We start from the raw sequence: 19,188 nt of genomic DNA, 5'->3' as shown, positions 1-19,188 counted from the left end.
CAAGGGTTAGGGGGTGGGGGCGATTAGCCTTGCCCAGCTCAGTCACCACGGAACCCTCTGGGGGCAGGTGAGGGGCTCCCAGACCCCTGGCCTTTCCAGGAGGGAGTTCAGTCCCTGGCAGAGCTTAGGGGAAGGAGCCTCACCCGGCAGGGTGGAGAGATTTGGGCTGGGCATCTGTTCCCAGTGATCAGTTTTAGGGAATTTCCCTGGGAGGGGGATATGGCTGGAAGCCCCTGGGGAGGATCCTTCCTGTGTGAAGGCTTCTTTTCTTCTCAGAATGAGCTCTGTGCTACCTTTGGAGCCAGGCAGGCCTGGGGCTAAAAGGAGAGTAGAGGGGAGGTGAAGGGGGTGTGTGTGTGTAGAATGTGCCAGGTTAACCCTTTTGAGCCCTGGGGCCTTAAGCCCTGGCCCCTTCCTCAGGGGCGGGTCTGCAGCTTCTTACTCCTGAGGTGTGTGTGCGTGCCCCGGGTCAGAATGGCGAGGTGTGTGGCCCTTCTTACCCACTTAACCAGAGCCAGCAACCTGGAGGTTTCCGAATATTCCATTTGCCTTTGGGCTTGGTCCAAGAATGGGCCTTGGGCATGTTCTAACAGATCCCTGCCCCGACCCACGCTCCCGGTCACCCTCCCCTGCCCCCGCAGCCTTGGCCACGGCCAGCGGATTTCCTCTTCTCTCTCTGGACTGTTGGACCCTTCCTAGAGAGATTTGGCCCAGGGCAGTGCTCAGGTGGCAGTGCCCTACTCCCAGGCCTGGGGACTTCAGTCCTGGCCAGCAGGCCGTGCTCACTCCAGGAAAGGCCTTCCAGGTGACTTCTCTTAGGCTCCATGACCCAGCCCACTCCCCATGTCCGTGTGAGAACCATCTCTGTTCCCTTCCTGGCTGTGGTTCCACCCTGCGAGTCACTCTTCCAGGCCCTGATCTCTAGGAATGCTGCTGCTTCTTGAGGCCGTATTCCTAGCACTCTAAGGTCCAAGGAAAACAGGTGTTTGGTTCCATGCCCCTCCACCTTTGGGCTTTGCCTTCTACTCCAGAGGACTTTGTAGCAGTACTATGCCTTTGTTTCCCCAGGCTCCTTGCCCTCCAGGTTGGGGGGTGGGGAGGGTGGGGGGGAGTATTGATAGATTCCTGATGGGCCTTGCGTGGAAATGGAGGAGAGACAGGACTCAGGGTCTTGGGTCTCAGTTGCAGCTGGCAAGAGAACTTGAGGCTGGAGGGGTGGGAGAGGGTGTCTGCCAGTGGCAGGGGCCGAGGGCAGACCCTGCCAGGGGTGTCCCTCCCCAAGCTCCAGATCTGCTCTGGGGGCAGCAGGATTCTGACACCTGGCCCCTCTGGGCCCAGAAAATCCCCCTAAAGGCTTCCATTCTCTAGCTGCTTGCCTCCCCACCCATCCCCACCCCCCTCTGCAGGCCAGGGGCCAAGGTGTAAAGGACAGAGGTAGTGGGAGTGACTTTCCCATGGGGGGGGGGTGACCTGACCAGCTGTGTGTGTCTTTGGGCCCCTGCTAGAAGCCCCTGTGGGTTGGGGGTTTTATCCCGTGGGCCCAGTGGCTTTTGTGGTGAGAAGATCACTTTCCAGACACCCCCTGCTGCTTCCTCCTCCCCTCCCTGGAGCTCTCCCCACCTGTTCACAGCTCTCTTCTTGGTGTATCATGAGACACACATGCACACACGTGTGTGTGCTGCATATATGTGATCTGGTTGGGGCTGGGGGCTTCATGTTGGGGCTGAGGAGGCAGCAGCAGACATGGTGCCCCCTTATACCCAGGTGCATTGAAGTTCTGTTGAGGGCCTCATTCCAGGAGGCAGACAGGGCAGTGTGGTATCACTTAACAGAACTACCCCAGCTGCTGTTCCCCTGCTGGGCTGGCCTGTATCCTGCTTTGCTCAGCTGGGACTGACCTGGAGGACTGGCTTCACCCCAATCTGCCATTCTTTCTCTTTTCAGCCAGAGCACTGCTCAGCTCTGACCTAATGATGGTGTCATGGATTGAATCTGGGACCTTGGAGCCTCAGGCACTGAAATCTTTTTGCACTGACACTGTGCTGCTCTTCTGCCTGACCTGCCAGTTTTTTCTCCCTCCCCTCCCTCGACTGCCAATTTTCTTTCTTCTTTATATTTATTTTATTTATTTATTCCCTTTTGTTGCCCTTGTTGTTTACCATTGTTGTTTGTCATTGCTGTCATTGTTGTTGGACAGGACAGAGAGAAATGGAGAGAGGAGGGGAAGACAGAGAGGGGGAGAGAAAGACAGACACCTGCAGACCTGCTTCACCGCCTGGGAAGCGACTCCCCTGCAGGTGGGGAGCTGGGGGCTCGAACTGGGATCCTTATGCCGGTCCTTGCGCTTTGCGCCATGTGTGCTTAACCCGCTGTGCCACCGCTTGACTCCCTCAACCGCCAATTTTCTTCTTTCTTTATTTGATAGGACAAAGAGATTATGAGGGGAGGGGGGAGGCTGAGAGGGAGAGAGATAGAAACACCTGCACCCCTGCTTCACTGCTGATAAAGTTTCCCTCCCCACCCCTACCCCCAGGTAGGGAATGGGGGCTTGAACCCCTACCATTTTTTTTTTCTTTCCCTTTAGACCTTTGTTACCGTATTTGTGGAGGGGTGGGTCCTTGTAGAGTAGGGTCTCTGAGGCCTAAGGAAGCCATCAGGTTGTTTGTTAGTTTGTTTAGTCGGGAGAGGGGGGCTTTCACTTTTTCTCCTGTGGCCTGAACCCCTGGACTTGCCCCCAGGCTCACCTGACTGCCTCTACCATCTCTTCCAGTTGTGCTGTTGGACTTCGCTGCAGCTAAAGGAGAACTCGGCTGGCTCACGAGCCCGTACGGCAAAGGGGTAAGGTTACATGGGCTGGCGGGCGCCTGGGGCTGGGGAGTCCGTCACTCAGCTCAGTCCTGCAGAGGTTGGAGGGTTGGAAGGCAGAGAAGGGGGCTGAGGAGTGTCAGGAGCTGGGAAGCAGCTGGACAAGGTCCTTAGATGTCTGTCCCAGAGGACTCCCTCCTCTGTCCTCTAGGAGGCCAGAGTGTAAAAGGCTCTTCCTGTCTTGGAGGTCCCCACCCAGGACGTGAGAGGGTGAAGGAGAGATAGGAATAGTGGCTTCCAGGTCCCCACAAACCCAGGAAACAAATCAAGTTCCTTCCTGTGGAGCCCCTCTGCTGCTCCCTGAGCTATGCTTCCCCTTCCTGCTGGGCCTGAGTTAGTTTGGGGAGCTTTGTCCTCTAGTTTCTTCCCCTCAGTCAGTCCTGCTTAGCTGTGAGTAGGACTCCTAGGGAAGATGCTAGATGCTCTCCCTGGCTTTGCATCCGAGATCTCTCTCGACCTCAGTTTCTCCATTTATACAGTGGGCCTTTGTTGAGTTTATTCTAGGCTCCTGACCTGGCAGAAGGGGTGTGTTTAGAAACTATCCTTCTTAGGATAGTTTCTTCTCCTTCTTCCTCTTCTTCTTCTCTTTCTTCTCCTCCTTCTCCTCCTCCTCCTCCTCCTCCTCCTTCTTCTCACATTTAAAAAAAATTTATTTATTGGGGCTGGGTGGTGGTGCACTTGGTTAGGCCCATGTATGACAGTGTACAAGGACCTGGGTTTGAGCCCCCGGTCCCCACCTGCAGGGGGGAAGCTTTATGAGTCGTGAAGCAGGGCTGCAGGTATCTCTCTGTCTCTTTCCCTCTCTATCACCCCTTTCCCTCTTGATTTCTGGCTGTCTCTATCCAATAAATAAATACAATTAAAAAATTTGTTTATTATTGGATAGAGACAGAAATTTTGAAGGAAGGGGGGGGAGATAGAGGGAGCAAGATAGAGAGACACCTGCACTAGTGAAGTTTTCCCCCTGCAGGTGGGGACCAGGGACTTGAACCTGGGTCCCTGCACACTGTGATGTGTGCGCTTTACTAGGCATGTCATTGCCTGCCCCCCACCCCCCCAGTATAGTTTATGTATTTGTGAGAGAGACCTGTCCTCTTGCCTTAGCTCCAAGGAGGCCTGGGGTGTAACTGAATAGACTTTCACGGTCCGAGAACACCCAGCAGGAAGGGAATATAGGTCATTTCAGAGTTGGAAACTGAGGCCCAGGTACATTTACTGCCTTGGATAATGTCACACGGGTGCCGCCCAAACCTCGTTCCTTAGTCTCTCGGTCTTCTTCAGGTTTTCTCAGTCATTCTACAGTTCCTTCCCTGAGCACCTATCCCATTCTGGGTAGTCCCTGGGAATTCAGAAATGAACTCTTAAGACAGAGGTGCTCAGAATCCAGCTGGAGTGTGAGTGTCATCCTGCATAGGTGATGTGACTAACTGGATGTGGGCACTATGGGTGTCCAGAGGTGTCACGTGGTGGAATCTAGGCAGTCTTCCCAGAGGAGGCTAAACAGTGTTCAGAGGAGGAAAGCCCATGTGTTGCTTTGCATGGGAAACATCTGTTGTTTTAGACATAGTGCCTCCCTCTGCCACACACGCGTCTCTGCACACAGGCACCTATGGTGAGTAACAACCACCACCACAGTAATGATGATGATGATACGGACTGCCTTGCGTGACTTATCCGCACCAGGCAATTTTCAGATTTTTGTTTTCCCTTCAGAACATGGCTTAGCTCTGGCTTATGGAGGTGCTGGGGACTGAACCTGGGAGTTCAGAGCTTCAGGCAAGGAAGTTGTTTGCTTGAGTAGTGTTTTGACTTCCTGTTGTCCTTTGTCTTCTGAGGTGGATCTAGATCTTGCCTCCACTTACAGATTGGGATCTTGAAATTCAGAGTCTCTCTTTCTCTCTCTCTCTTTTTTTTTGGTCACTGGGCTTCAGTGCTCAGGACTGACTTTTCAATTTTATTTTGACAAGACAGAAATTGAGAGGTGCGGGGAGTTACATGGACAGAGCCTCACCAGTTGTGAAGCATTCTGTCCACAGCTGCAGACAAGGGGCTTGAACTCAGGTCCTTGCACTTGGTGATGTGTGCTCTCAGCTGGTGTGCCACCACCTAGTCCCACCCCAGGACTGAGGTTTTTTTTTAGACAGAGAGAGAGAGTAAGGGGAAGACAACTTAAACACTCAACCATCTACTGTCACAGTACTCCTGTGTGGTGTGCAGGGGTCTTGAACCTGGGCCATACACATGAAGTCCACAGACTTTAGTGAGGTCACACGGAGCTCACAGCTCATTATAGAAATCTGACACCATGGGAGTCGGTAGCGCAGTGGGTTAAGCACTGGTGGAGCAAAGTACAAGGACCGGCATAAAGATCCCGGTTCAAGCCCCCGGCTCCCCACCTGCATGGGAGTCGCTTCACAGGCGGTGAAGCAGGTCTGCAGGGGTCTGTCTTTCTCTCCCCCTCTCTGTCTTCCCCTCCTCTCTCCATGTCTCTCTGCCCTATCCAACAACACTGACAGCAATAATAACAACAATCAAACAACAAGGGCAACAAAAGGGAATAAATAAATAAATATTAAAAAAAAAAACTTTTTTAAAAAAGCGAGAAATTCTGACACCCCCCCCCCCCCCCCCCCCCCGCATGAGGGTCGGAAACAGCAGGAGCCCCTATTTAACCCCTTCGAGTGTGTGAAGGTGACGGGAGTGAACAGAGCTAGGACCCCCCCCCCCCCCCCCCCGCTTCCCGATGCCCCGGCTCTGGCAGCCGGGCCTGGGGTCAGGGCCCCCGTCTCCGCTCTCGGCTAACCCGTGGTCTCTGCGCAGTGGGACCTGTTGCAGAACATCATGGACGACGCGCCCATCTACATGTACTCCGTGTGCAACGTGGTGGCGGGCGACCAGGACAACTGGCTGCGCACCAACTGGGTGTACCGCGGCGAGGCCGAGCGCATCTTCATCGAGCTCAAGTTCACCGTGCGCGACTGCAACAGCTTCCCCGGCGGCGCCAGCTCCTGCAAGGAGACCTTCAACCTCTACTACGCCGAGTCGGATGTGGACTACGGGACCAACTTCCAGAAGCGCCAGTTCAGCAAGATCGACACCATCGCGCCCGACGAGATCACGGTCAGCAGCGACTTCGAGGCGCGCAACGTGAAGCTGAATGTGGAGGAGCGCTCGGTGGGGCCCCTCAGCCGCAAGGGCTTCTACCTGGCCTTCCAGGACATCGGGGCCTGCGTGGCGCTGCTGTCTGTGCGCGTCTACTACAAGAAGTGCCCCGAGCTGCTGCAGGGCCTGGCCCGCTTCCCCGAGACCATCGCGGGCTCCGACGCGCCCTCCCTGGCCACCGTGGCCGGCTTGTGCGTGGACCACGCCGTGGTGCCGCCTGGGGGTGAGGAGCCCCGCATGCACTGTGCGGTGGACGGCGAGTGGTTGGTGCCCATCGGTCAGTGCTTCTGCCAGGCAGGCTACGAGAAGGTGGAGGACGCCTGCCAGGGTGAGTGACGGGCGCCAGGGAGACAGTGTCGGGGTGCAGGGCTGCCTTTGGGGCTCTACTCTCGGTCCTGGGGCCCTGACATCAGGGCTCAGGTAGCTTGGCTCTGTCTGTCTCGCAGTGGAAGTTCCAGGGCCTTCCTGAGTGTGGGATTGGGCTCATTCGCTCACTCACTCACTCACTCACTCATGGGGAATGAGTGCAGGGTGGGGAGGTAGCATAATGGTTTTGCAAAAAGACTCTCATGCCTGAGGCTCCCAGATCCCTGATTCAATCCCGTCCACCATCAGAAGCCAGAGCTGAGCTGTGCTTTGGTTAAAGGGGGGGGGGGGGAGTGGGGGCAGGTGATGACATGCCTGGCTGAGAGCACATGTTACAGGACAAAAGGTTTGAGCCTATGGTCCCCACCCCCAGGGGAAAAGCTTTGTGAATGGTGAAGCAGGGCTGCAGGTATCTCTCTGTCTCTCCCTCTCTAGCTCTCTCTTCTTTTCAATTTCTGGCTGTCTATCCAATAAATAAAGATAATAAAATTAAAAAAAAAATTAAAAGAGGGTGGTCCGGGAGGTGGCACAGTGGCTAAGGCACTGGACTCTCAAGCATGAGGTCCTGAGTTCATTCCCCGGCAGCACATGTACCAGAGTGATGTCTGGTTCTTTCTCTCTCTCCTATCTTTCTTATTAATAAATAAATAAAATCTTTAAAAAAAATTAAAAGAGAAAGAGATAATATGAGTCAGGGACCAGGTGGTGATACACCTGGAGAAGCGTTACAGTGCGAAAGGACCCAGGTTCAAGACCCCTGCTCCCCACCTGCAGGGGAAGAACTTCTCGAGTGGTGAAGCAGGGCTGCAGGTGACTGTCTCTCCCTCTCTGTCTCCCCACTCCCCTCTCAGTTTCTGTCTCTATGCAATAATAAGTAAATAAAGAATATTTTGAGAGAGAGAGAATGAATTGAGAAACAGAGTGAGGTGATGAGTTAGGACTCCAGGGCTGGAATGTGCGGTCTGATCTCAGTGTGAGTTTCAGCCGTGGGACTTGCCGGTCACCTCACCTCCCGTGTTTATAAAATGGCAATGGGTATTGTCGCTGGGCCCATCCTGGAGGGCGGTTATGATAAGCAAATGACTTAATACTCGTAAAGTGCTTAGCTCAGTGTCTGACACATGGCACTCTCGTGTGTGGTTGTTATTTTAATTCATCCCATGAGGAGAGCTTGAGTATCTATATATCTCAGCGCACAGGCCCGGGTGGTAGTTCCGTTTCTGTTAACTCATTCTGTGACGGTATGTAAGTCTGCTCAGCTCCTGGGTCCCAGGCTCATGTGTGTGTGTGTGTGTGTGTGTGTGTGTGTGTGTGTGTGTGAACGTACGTACGTGTGTTAATTATAGTGGTGCAAGGGATTGAACCTGGCACTTTGGAGCCTCAGGCATGAGAGTCTCTTTGCCATAACCATTAGGCTATCTCCTCCCCGCCTCCAGGTTCCTCTTCTGTACGTGGCAGTGAGTGGCTTGGATCCAGGATTCCTATCCCCTGCCTCCATATTTGAATCACCCAGGAAGCTTCTGGGAAAAGCCTATATTGAGGGAGGAGGGAGGGGACAGGGGTCTGCCTCCCTAGGGCTGAAGACCCCAAAGCTGTCACTAGTGCAGCTACTGGTACTGCGTCAGGCCCAGAAAAGCGCCACTTAACCAGACTCTGGAAAAGGGGCCTGGGCAAATAAGTCAGCTTGCTGTAGCTCGCAGGGCTGGGGCCTGTGACAACAGGAATCTCTAGGACCACTTTTCTTTTTCCAACGGGTGATTTTTTTTTCTAGAAACATCTGGGTAGGACAGTTGTAAAATAGAGAGCAACCTTTGCAAGTCCAGCCATATCCTTACCTCCCCACCCCTCTCGGAACTTCTTTGTTGGGGTAAGTGAGGTGTTGAGAAATGGAGCTTTGGAGTGCTCGTTGGGTAAACCTTTCCTCATCTCTGGCCTGAGATTTCTCATGATAAAATATGATCCGGTCTGGAGACCTTAGACTTGTGGTTTAGCTGTGGATAAATGGGTGGAAGATGGGGGTGTGTGTAGGGGAGGCGGAAGCTCTTCCTGATGGGTCCTGCTTGCCTCTTAAAACAAGTCCTGAGAATCTTGCTCTGCACAGTCCGCAAGGCCCTGGACAGTTCTGTGCGTCCTTCTTGCTGTCAGCCTAGGGTGTCTTCTCTGCCATGGTCAGTATCTTCATGCCACCCTGTGTCCCCCCAGCTCTGCTGACTGAGGCCCCTTCCCCAGGCTGCTGCTGTGGGTGACCTCAAGTGCACACTCCCGGTTTCAGACAATGACTGTAGAGAGTGTGTGTGGGGGGGACGGGAACCCAGAGAAGGCCAGTGGATGGAGCAGGCCCCTCCCACATGACATCCTCACACAGGAATGTGGGGGTGGGGGGGGTCAGGGGCAGCTGAAAACTTTCCACAGGCTGGTGATTCAGGCCCTACAGAGATAAGTGGATGGTTGAGGTTGGGGGGTTGTCTCTCAGCAAAATGGGGGGGACGGGGGACGACAGCCTTCCACCAGAGCTGGGGGGGGGGTGTCAGCCTTTTGGCAGGCTGTGTTTGTGGATAGCTGTAAGGCCTGGGTGGGGGTGGGGGGCAGGAGCTGGGTTTGCTGGTAGAACCCTCTTCAGCTGCTGCCAGCCCCCGCCTGACCTGGTTTTTACTAATTGGGGCCATTCACCCAAATCCCCTTCACTGTGGCTGACGGGATCCTCTGCATGGCTGGAAGCCCCTGGCCTGGTGATGCCATCCCAACAGACTCTCTTGCCACCAGCCAACCATGAAATCAAGGCGGGTAATGCCAGCAATCCCCAGGTCTCTCTGAGAGCAGGCTTGAGCCAGACAAGCTTTCCCTGGAAGCCTGTGCTGAATCCACACCCTTTCTGCAAGGCAAGGCCTGTTATGAGTCTCATTTAACAGACAGAAAGCGGAGGCTCAGAGAGGCCCAGAGACTTGCCTGCAGCCACGCAGCAGCGCCTGGACGGGAGGACATTCAGGAAGTGTGGGGTGGGAAATGACTAGTTCCTTTGGAATCCCTGACTCAGCTTCTGGCCCCAGGATGGCCTCTCTGGGCAGCCCTGGGATGGCAGGTCAAGGGCAGAAAAGGGTCATTGTGAGGCCGCCACTGAGCACGATGAGAAAGAGGTGAGGGAGAAGAGGAGGTGTCACCCACAGACGCAGATTTTTCCATTGGGCCTTCTGCTGTTGACAGACCAAGTTTAGAGAGGGCGCGGGCACGCCGAGGTCACCCTGCACCTGGTCCGGGTTATCAGGAGCTCAGGAAAGAGTTAAATGGGCAACGGAAGGGAGGCACTGCCCAGGTGCTGTGCTCGGACAGGTGGGCACGCTGCCCAGGAGAGCTCTCGCCAGCTATGTCAGGAATGAGGCAGCCTCACGCCAGCTCCCCCTCCCTCTCCCTTGCCAGGGGGACAGTGGAGTCACTCAGGCTGACCGTCATCTCCCCTGGGGCAGCTTTGTCTCCCTGCTTCCTGTGCTGGCATGGGGCAGTGGAGCTGGTAGGGTGGGGGATCGTACCGGCTGGCGCCTGGGCCTCAGGGTCCGCCGGCCAGGTGAGCAGGTGGTTGGCGCCCCTGGCCAGAGGCTCAGCTCAGCAGCTGGGAGCCGGAGCTGGAGGTGGTGGGGGACCGTGGGGGATCAGACATTTCCCTCCTCGGAGACTCTGCGCCCTCAAGGGACCCAGCTCCTTGGGGATTTTTTTTCTCTAGTCCTTGGTTCATAGAGACCTCAAACTGGGCACCAGATGAGCTTATTTATTTATTTTGGATAGAGACAGATATTGAGAAGGGAGGAGGGACAGGGAGATAGAGACGGAGGCACCTGCAGCACTACTTCACCACTTGCGAAGCTTTCCCCATGCAGGTGAGGACTGGGGGCTTGAACCCAGGTCCTTCCTTGCACACTGTAATGTGTGTGTTCAACTAGGTGTACTACCACCTGCCCTCTCCTGAGTTTTTGTTTTTCCCCCACAAATAGTTTCTCTCTCTCTTTCTCAAGTATTTTGTTTTATTTTAAGTGGTTGGGGAGAAAGAGAGAGAGAGAGAGAGAGAGAGAGAGAGGGAGGGAAGGAAAGACCAGAAGAACACTGCTCAACTCTGGCTTATGGTGGTGCTGGGGATTGAACCTGAGACCTCAGAGCCTCAAGCATGAAAGTCTTTTGCAGAACCATGATGCTGTTGCCCCAGACCATAGGCAGTCTCCTTTCAGTCTGCAGAGACAAACTCCAGAGGCTGAGGACCCAACCCCCATTTTATAGATGGAGAAACAGGCCCAGAGAGGACCGGTGACCAAAAACGCAGGGCCTGGCATGGGAAGGCCTGTCTTCCGCTGTCTCTGGCTCCCCACAAGCTGTTGGAGCTCAGGGACCCTCTCCCTGGGTTTCCGTTCCCCACTTTGAATGAATGGGCTGGGCAAGTGAGCCTAGCCTCCTCCTTCCTGTGCCTGTTGTTGGGACTTGGTCTGAGGACCTAGATTGCTCTGGCAGACACTTGACCTAGTGACCTCACCACATGTGATCAGCAGGTGTTGGCCCAGGCCTCTCAAGCAGGGTCCAGAGCTGAGGGGAGGTGTCAGCCAAGTGGGGGCTGATGGGTTAGTCGGGGGAAGCACTGAATCTGTTGGCACTAGGAGGATGCTCCTGACCCCTGGGGGGGGGGGTGCTTTGTGAGCTAGTGACCGGGACTGTCAGGCTTGTCCCCTCTCCGGGCAGTGCCCTTAGTTCTGTGTGGTCTACCAGGAGCTAGCACCCAGGGTGGCAGGCCCCCCCTCCGGGCCCCCAGGCTTGTCTACCCCACCTTCAGCTCACACTGGGGGCATTGGCAGCTCTTTCCTCCCACCCTGGAGGTAAAGGAAGGAAGGAAGGAAGGAAGGAAGGAAGGAAGGAAGGAGGGAGGGAGGGAGGCAGGGAGAGCAAACAGAAGATAAAAGGCTGTTGGTAGAGAGTGAGCAGGAGGGGAGGCAGAGGCTGGGGGAAGTGGGGCGGGAGCTGTGCTTATCTGAGGCTTGGTGGAGGAATGTGCCCCATGATAATGCCCTCCCCCAGGGTGTGTGTGAGAGGGTGAGGTGCCAGCAGGGGAGGAGGGAGCCTGCTGGGGCTAGGGGCTCCCAGAGTTCTTAGCTCCTTTGCTGGTGTCCCTCAGGACACTGCCAGGCCCTCTGTCCTTGGGCTGAGGTGAGTGGCCACCAGCTGGACCTGGCCTGGGGAGGTGACTGGCCTTTGGAGAATTACCACTGTGACCTCTTGACCCTGTGACCTTCCTGCCAGCACCAGTCAAAGAAGGTGGCTGGGTCTGGGAGCAGGGGCTCAGCTAGGGATTGAATTTGCGTCAGCCAGAGGGCGTCTGTCCCTGAGTCACCCCACGCACCCAAGGGGGCAGGCAGCGGGAACTGGAAAAACCGGGGTGTAGCCCAGGGTGCAGCCACCATGCCCCAGTTCTCTTGCTTAGGGTGCCAGGCTGGGGCCACAGAAGCTGTCTGCTGCACATGTACCAACGCCAGGCTCGGAGCCGGGTGGTCGTGCTCCTGGCTGAGCGCACATGTTACAGTTCAAGCCTCCGGCCCCACCTGCAGGGGGAAAGCTTTGCAAGTGGTGAAGCAGGGTTGCAGGGGTCTCTCTGTCTCTCTTCATCTCCGTCTCCCCCTTCCCTCTTGATTTCTGGCTGTCTCTATCCAGTAAAGATCACAAAAAATATTATAAAGATAATAAAAAATAATAACAATTAAAAAACAAAAGCCAGGCTCTTAGGGCATGCTGGTGGTTGCCCCAGGCCCACAGGGTCTCTGGGGGCACAGAGACACCTGGGAGTGTGTGAGTGCCTGGTGTCGCAGGATCTCGGCGCCCTCCACCCCCATTCGTGCATACTTCACCACTGTTGATCTCAGCACTGTTGGGTACCAGCTCCTGTGCTGGGCCAGGGGCTGCAGATAAGCCGGATCCCCTCCAGTTTCCAGGAGCTGCCAGCCTCGCTGAGGATCCTCGTTATTTCAATGGGGCGTGAAAGCCAGGTTCTGAATTCCCCTAGAACAGAAATGGTGTTTATCTCACTCACCATTGTATCCCAGCACCCAGCGTTGTGCCAGACACGTAGGAAGGGCTCGATTTCTGTTTGGCAAACATGAGGTTGAGTAATAGTTGCCTTAGTGGGCCAGTGGGGGGCCAGAAACTGGGCAATCTTGGCAGGGCGCGGGGATGGTCTAGAGGGGCTCAGGCTGGGCATTGAAGGATGCATAGGAGTTTTTGGCTGGCTGAAAGACAGTGGGTATTGTATGTGTGTGTGTGTGTGTGTGGGGGGGGTGATGGAATGTGTGGGAACCCCCTGCATATGACCCTTGCTCCCCACTTGTCTGCTGAGAGAGCCAGGCAGAGTTGGGGACAGCCAGGGAATGTCCCTGCATGGGATCTGGCAGCCCTGAACCTCTGAAGGGGCTCTGAGGACAGCCCCTGAGTTCTGAGGCTGGAGGAGGGGCAGCTCTCTCTCTCTCTCTCTCTCTCTCTCTCTCTCTCTCTCTCTCGCTCTCTCTCAGGCAAGCACATGCCTTGTTGACGCTGCCTCTCCACTGTATTATCTGGTACATCCGCAGAGGAAATCTCTCCAAATTCCCCTTCCTGCCGGCAGCAGGCGGGCCACCCCCGGGCTCTGGGGCCAAAGAATGGAACTTGACTCCCCCCCCCCTTCCTCTTCTTGGCATAGGACTGGGGGGCTTGGGAGCCATCATGCGATTGGGCATGGACCATTGTGTGTGTGTGTGTGTGGGGGGGCAGGTGGCTGACACCTTCTGCAGGACCCGGTCCAAGCTGTGGGGGCCTGTGGGACCCTCCTCAGCTTGAGAGCCTGGCCTGGGAAGGTGTGATTGTGGTTCCTGGGGGCCCTGAGCACCTCAACTCCTCAGGGCTTGAACTGTCAAGGTCAGCACTTTATACAGGGTGGGGGCCACCTCACCAGACAAGTCAGGGCATTTGGGGGAGCTGAAATCTCAGGATAAGCATGGCCCAGCTTTCTGGAATCTCATTTTTAACTAGAAGAGTTAGGGAGGAGAGAGCTATTTTTGTCTTATAACAACTCTGCTATGAAGACAAACACAGAGCACACACAGATTACTTCAGGACAATAGGAGACTTAGAAGACTTTGGGGGGGGGCCTACAGCAGGCCAGCACCCCCAGCCCCAGAGTTTGGCTCTATTCCTTTCTTCCAGCAGACAGACCTGTACTCTGTGTGAGCAGACCTGTGTTGGGAGGGGCCGGCCAGCTGCTCTGAAATTCACTTGGGTTTTTAATTAATTTTATTAGCGGATAGAGACAGAGAAATTGAGAGGATAGGGGAGCAAGGGGCCAGGTGGTGGTGCACCTGGTCAAGCACACATACTATAATGCACAAGGACCCGAGTTCAAGCCCCCGGTCCCCACCTGCAGGGGGAAAGCTTCATAAGTAGTGAAACAGGGCTGCAGGTGTCTCTCTGTCTCTTTCCCTCTCTATCTCTTCCTCCTCAATTTCTCTGTGTCCTATCAAGCAAAATAAATAAAGTTTTAAAAAAAGATCCTCTGGTGGGGGTCGGGCTGTAGCGTAGCAGATTAAATGCGTGTGGTGCAAAGCACAAGGCATAAGGATCCCCATTCCAGCCCCGGCTCCCCACCTGCAGGGGAGTCGCTTCCCAGGCGGTGAAGCAGGTCTGCAGGTGTCTGTCTTTCTCTCCCCCTCTCTGTCTTCCCCTCCACTCTCCATTTCTCTCTGTCCTATCCAACAACAATGACATCGATAATAACTACAACAATAAAACAACAAGGGCAACAAAAGGGAATAAATAAATAAATATAAAAAATAAAAAAACAAAAAAAGACCCTCTTCCTAAAAAAATAAAAGGGGGGGGAGGGTAGGGGAGCTAGAGAGGGAGAGGGAGAGAGACAGAGACACCTGGAACCCAGCTTCTTCACTCGGGAAACGTCCCCCTGCAGGTGAGACTAAAGGCTTGAACCTGGGTCCTTGTGTACTGTGATGTGTGTGCTTAACCAGGTGTGCCACCACCTGGTCTCCCTAGATTTTTGTTTTGTTTTTCCTGGATGTTAAAGTGGGCCGGAGTCGGCTGTCTTTGAGCTTGCTTCCTTGTTGATGACTCCCAGCAGAGGTGGCTTTATGGTGAAGCACACACGCCTCATAGCGCAGGATGCTGTGAGTTCAAGCCCCGGTCCCACTTGAGGAAGCTGCAAAGTGGAACAGCATGGGTGGCTGGGTGGCTGGTGCTACTGCTGGCCACAGCCACTCGCCGGCTGACTGTTCTGACCTCTCTCAGCGCTTGTGTCGAGGTTCTCCTGACAAAGCTGGGACCTCACTCCTGAGTGACTTCATCAGTCAGGGTCGAGTTTTCATTCCGGCAGAGGAAGGCAGAGAGGGACAGAAGACCCCACAATAGTGGGGGTTCCACTCTGCGTCATGTGCACGACAAGGCACGTGCCCTACCTGGTGAGCTATGTTTCCCACGCAGAATCTTTCTTGACCGTACCGTACCATTATTTTTTTTCTCTCTTATAATTTCTTTTTTTTTTTTTTTAACTTTATCTTATTTGATAGGACAGATAAATTTAGAGGGAAGAGAGACACCTGCAGACCTGCTTCACCACTTGTGAAGCTTTCCTTTTGCAAGTGAAGACCAGGGACTTGAACCCAGGTCCTTGCGCACTGCAATAATGTGTGTGCTCAAACAGGGGCTCCACCACCTGGCTCTCCATTATTTTCTCCATCAAACCTTCAGTGGCTCTCTTTAAAGCCCCCACTCCAAGATCTGGCACTCAATTTATCCAGAGTGCCCAGCTCTGGTTTATGGTGGTGCTGGGGGTTGAACCTGGGGCCTTTGGTGCCTCGGGCATGAAATTTTTTGGGTTTTGCTTAACCATTATGCTATGTCCGCAGCCCACTGCTCCCTTTACTTACGGGGCTCACAAAGCTATTTGTACAGTCCGAGTTAACCTTGCTCTTTCTTACGCGGTTCCCCTTCCTTCTTTCCTTCCTTCCTTCCTTTCTTCCTTCCTTCCTTCCTTCCTTCCTTCCTTCCTTCCTTCCTTCCTTCCTTCCTTTCTTTTTAACATTTCATTTATTTATTTATTCCCTTTTGTTGCCCTTGTTGTTTTATTGTTGTAGTGATTATTGTTGTTGTTGGATAGGACAGAGAGAAATGGAGAGAGGAGGGGAAGACAGAGAGGGGGAGAGAAAGACAGACACCTGCAGACCTGCTTCACCGCCTGTGAAGCGACTCCCCTGCAGGTGGGGAGCCGGGGGCTTGAACAGGGATCCTAATGCCGGTCCTTGCGCTTTGCGCCGCGTGCGCTTAACCTGCTGCGCTACCGCTCGACTCCCTGGTTCCTGTGTCTAATGCATCTCCCCTGCTTAATTCCTACTTAGCCGCCAAGCCCCCCCTGCAGTGCGCCTCTGACTTCTCAGGCTCCTGGCCAACACTGTCTCTGTCCTGCCAGCCCCTCGTCTACCCCTCGGTGTAGCTATTACCATAGGCTCTGTGAGTTCAAGGGCTTCGTCTCATCTCAGTCAACTCTGAGCATAAACCCTGGGTACTGAGGAGAGGGTCAGGGACAGACCTTGAGGTTTGAGGTGTCTCGGGACCCGCCCACAGAATAAACTGAAGGGTGAGATTGGGAAGATAGTACAATGGTTTTGCAGAACGCTTTTCGTGCCTGAGGCACCAAAGGTCCCAAGTTCAACCCCAAACACCGCCGTAATTCAGAGCTGAGCTGGTGGGTGGGTGGATGAGTGGGTGGTAGCAATTGTAAGGTGTGGAAGAGGATGCTAGCGTGACCCCACCCCACTCCGGTCACTCGGATGACCCGTACAGTGTGCTCTGTGTCTGGGCAGCTTCCTGCCTGTGAGGCCAGGAAGGGGCTTGGGGCAGGGGCAGGATGGGGTGGCAGGAGGGAGGTGGCAGCCTCTGGAGTCAGGTGCCTGAGCCCCGAGCCGGTCCGACCTGGGGAGGACCCACCGCCTCTGAGGAAGAGTGGCTTCCTGGCCACCCCTGTGAGTGGTGGAAGTGACTCTGTCCTGGAAGCGGATCCAGAGAGCAAGTGGAGTTCCGACCCCTCCTGTTTCCTGACCGGTCATTCCCGGATGGGAAAGGTGACCCTGAGCACCTGCAGGCTGCCATCCTTAGCCCAGCAGCAGGGTGGTGCTTTTAGTCAATCAACAAACACATTTCAAGAGGAAGCTGTGGTCCCAAGGCCGTGTGCTGCTCGCAGTGGGGACCCAGTGGCCTGACCTGCACCAATTAGTGGACTTAAGGTGCCCAGCCAGGTGGGAGATAGGATTCTCAGGAAGCTGAACTCATGAGATGTGGCCTTGAATGCCAGCCCATGGGCGTGGTGGATATATTTCTCCTTAGCAGGGTTACTAGTGGGTAATGCAGTCTGGAGCGCCCTTCCTGGTACCTGGTGTAAGCTAGGTCTTTGCCATTCATTTTCTTTTCTTTTTTAAAGATTATTTATTTATTAGAAAGATAGGACGAGAGAAAGAGCCAGACATCACTCTGGTACATGTGTTGTGGGGGATCGAGCTCAGGACGTCATGCTTGAGAGTCTAGTGCCTTAGCCACTGCGCCCCCTCCCGGACCACCCACTCATTTTCTTATTATAAGACATCCTACTGGAGCTGGAGAGATAGCTCACTGGGTAGGGTGCCCATGTTGCCACATACATAGCCCAGGTTTGAGCTCTGGCACCGTCGGGAGGTGCTATGGTCTCTCTCTACTTGAGTGAAAAAAGTGAGATAGCACAGTGGATATAGAGATGAATTTCTGGGGAGCGGGCAGATAGCATCATGGTTCTGCAAAGGAACTCTCATGCCTGAGGTTCCAAAGTCCCAGGTTCAGTCCTCCCCACACCACCATAAGCCAGCAGTGCTCTGGTAAAAAAAAAAGATGGATTTCTGGGGCCAGGTGGTGGTACACCTGGTTGAGTATACATGTAACAATGTGCAAGGATCTGGGTTCAAGCCCCTGGTCCCCACCTGCAGGAGGAAGGTTCTGCAAGTGGTAAAAACAGGGCTACAGGTGTCTCTCTGTCTCTCTCCGTCTCTGCCTGCCCCTTCCCTTTCAATTCTGGCTGTCTCTATCTAATAAATAAAGATGAATAATAATAATAATAGGTGGACTTCCATGGGCCAGGAGGTGGCACGCTGAATAAAGCATTGGGCTCTCAAGCATGAGGTCCTAAGTTCAATCCCTGACAGCACATATACCGGAATCTAGTCTGGTTCTTTCCTGTCTTCCTCACACATTCCCCAAAGAGATGGGGCCTGGGGGTGCCACAGTGATTGAGGCACTGAACTTGGAAGTATGAAGCCCCAAGTTCACTCCCTAACACCCCGTTTATCAGCGATGCTCTCGTATTCTCTCTCATGTTAAAAATGACCTGGAACAGCAGTGCATTCACACATGCCTGAGGCTCTGGTCCCTGCTGGGGAAAAACAGGCCTTTAGAGCCGTCGACCCCGAGGATCCCATGTGAGGATGTGGCCTGGGGGTGGGAACTGGATGAACTGACATCTGTTCCTGTGTCTGGCAGCCTGTGCCTCTGGGTTCTTCAAGTATGAGGTGTCCGAGAGCCCGTGCTCAGAGTGCCCTGCGCACACCCTGCCGTCTGAGGAGGGGGCTGCCCACTGCGAGTGTGAAGAAGGTTATTTCCGGGCACCGCAGGACCTGCTCTCCCTGCCTTGCACGCGTGAGTCCTGGGTGGGGTCCAGAAGGGGTTGCGTGTGGCATGTCCAGGGCGGTTTGGGTCCGAGCTCTGCCCTCTGCCCTCCATGCAGGTCCACCCTCTGCCCCGCACTACCTCACGGCCGTGGGCATGGGAGCCAAAGTGGAGTTGCGCTGGACGCCCCCCAAGGACAACGGGGGCCGAGAGGACATCACATACAGCGTGACCTGTGAGCAGTGCTGGCCCGAGTCGGGCGAGTGTGGGCCCTGCGAGGCCAGTGTGCGCTATTCCGAACCCCCGCACGGGCTGACCCGCACCAGCGTGACAGTCAGTGACCTGGAGCCACATATGAACTACACCTTTGCCGTGGAGGCCCGCAATGGGGTCTCAGGCCTGGTGGCCAGCCGGAGCTTCCGCACCGCCAGCGTCAGCATCAACCAGACAGGTGAGGGCTCAGGGTGCGAGTGGAGGGGCAGCTGGCGGGGGGGGGGGGGGGGGAGGCAGCAGTGATGGCTTCCAGAGGCTGATCACTCGGGAAGGAGGACTTTTGGGCTTGCAGGCAGGGGGTCCCAGGTTTGATCCCCAGCACTGCATATGCGAGAGTGACACTCTGGCCTCCTCTCTCTCTCTCTCTCTCTCACCCACAGCCCCACTGTGTTCAGAGAGAGGCAGTAGTCACTTCTGCATTGCTTCTGACTTCTGTGGACTTGAGCAAGCTTCCCACCCTCTCTGAACCTCAGTTTCTTTCACTTACAACAAAACAGGAGTAAGGAGGCCGGGTGGTGGCACACCTGGTTAAGGGCACGTTTTGTCATGCTGCTGTGCTCGAGGACCTGAGTCTAAGCCCCTGCTCCCCACCTGTGTGTGTGTGTGGGGGTGCTTCACCAGTGGTGGAACAGGTCTGCGGGTGTCTCTCTTTCTCTTTGCCGCTCTATCTTTCCTTCCACTGTTTCTTTCAGTTCTATCTAATAAAGGGGGCAAAAAAAAAGGAAAAAGAAAGAAAGTGGCCACTGGGAGTGATGGATTCATTGTGCAGACACCAAACTCCAGCCATAACCCTGGTGCCAACAAGAAGAAAGGGACCAGGTGGTAGCGTACCTG

At 54.7% G+C, this 19,188-nt stretch overlaps 1 protein-coding gene and 1 long non-coding RNA gene across 2 annotated transcripts in view; both read left to right on the top strand.

Annotated features, from left to right (window-relative positions):
• Nucleotides 1–19,188, top strand: part of LOC132541449 (uncharacterized) — a 226,473-nt gene that overhangs the window by 39,504 nt on the left and 167,781 nt on the right. The gene's annotated exons all lie outside the window — the stretch shown is intronic.
• The window catches only part of EPHA2 (EPH receptor A2), a 34,612-nt gene that overhangs the window by 2,900 nt on the left and 12,524 nt on the right, over nt 1–19,188 (top strand). The window contains exons 2-5 of the mRNA XM_007523713.3: nt 2,771–2,838; nt 5,686–6,355; nt 17,956–18,111; nt 18,200–18,532. Coding sequence (XP_007523775.1) covers nt 2,771–2,838; nt 5,686–6,355; nt 17,956–18,111; nt 18,200–18,532 — 1,227 coding nt within the window. The remainder of the gene's footprint in view (nt 1–2,770; nt 2,839–5,685; nt 6,356–17,955; nt 18,112–18,199; nt 18,533–19,188) is intronic.

This window comes from Erinaceus europaeus, chromosome 11 (genome assembly GCF_950295315.1).
Source record: "Erinaceus europaeus chromosome 11, mEriEur2.1, whole genome shotgun sequence".
In the NCBI taxonomy this organism is placed as follows: Eukaryota; Metazoa; Chordata; class Mammalia; order Eulipotyphla; family Erinaceidae; genus Erinaceus; species Erinaceus europaeus.
Note: the sequence above shows the minus strand (reverse complement) of the source record. Positions and strands in the feature narration are given on the sequence as shown.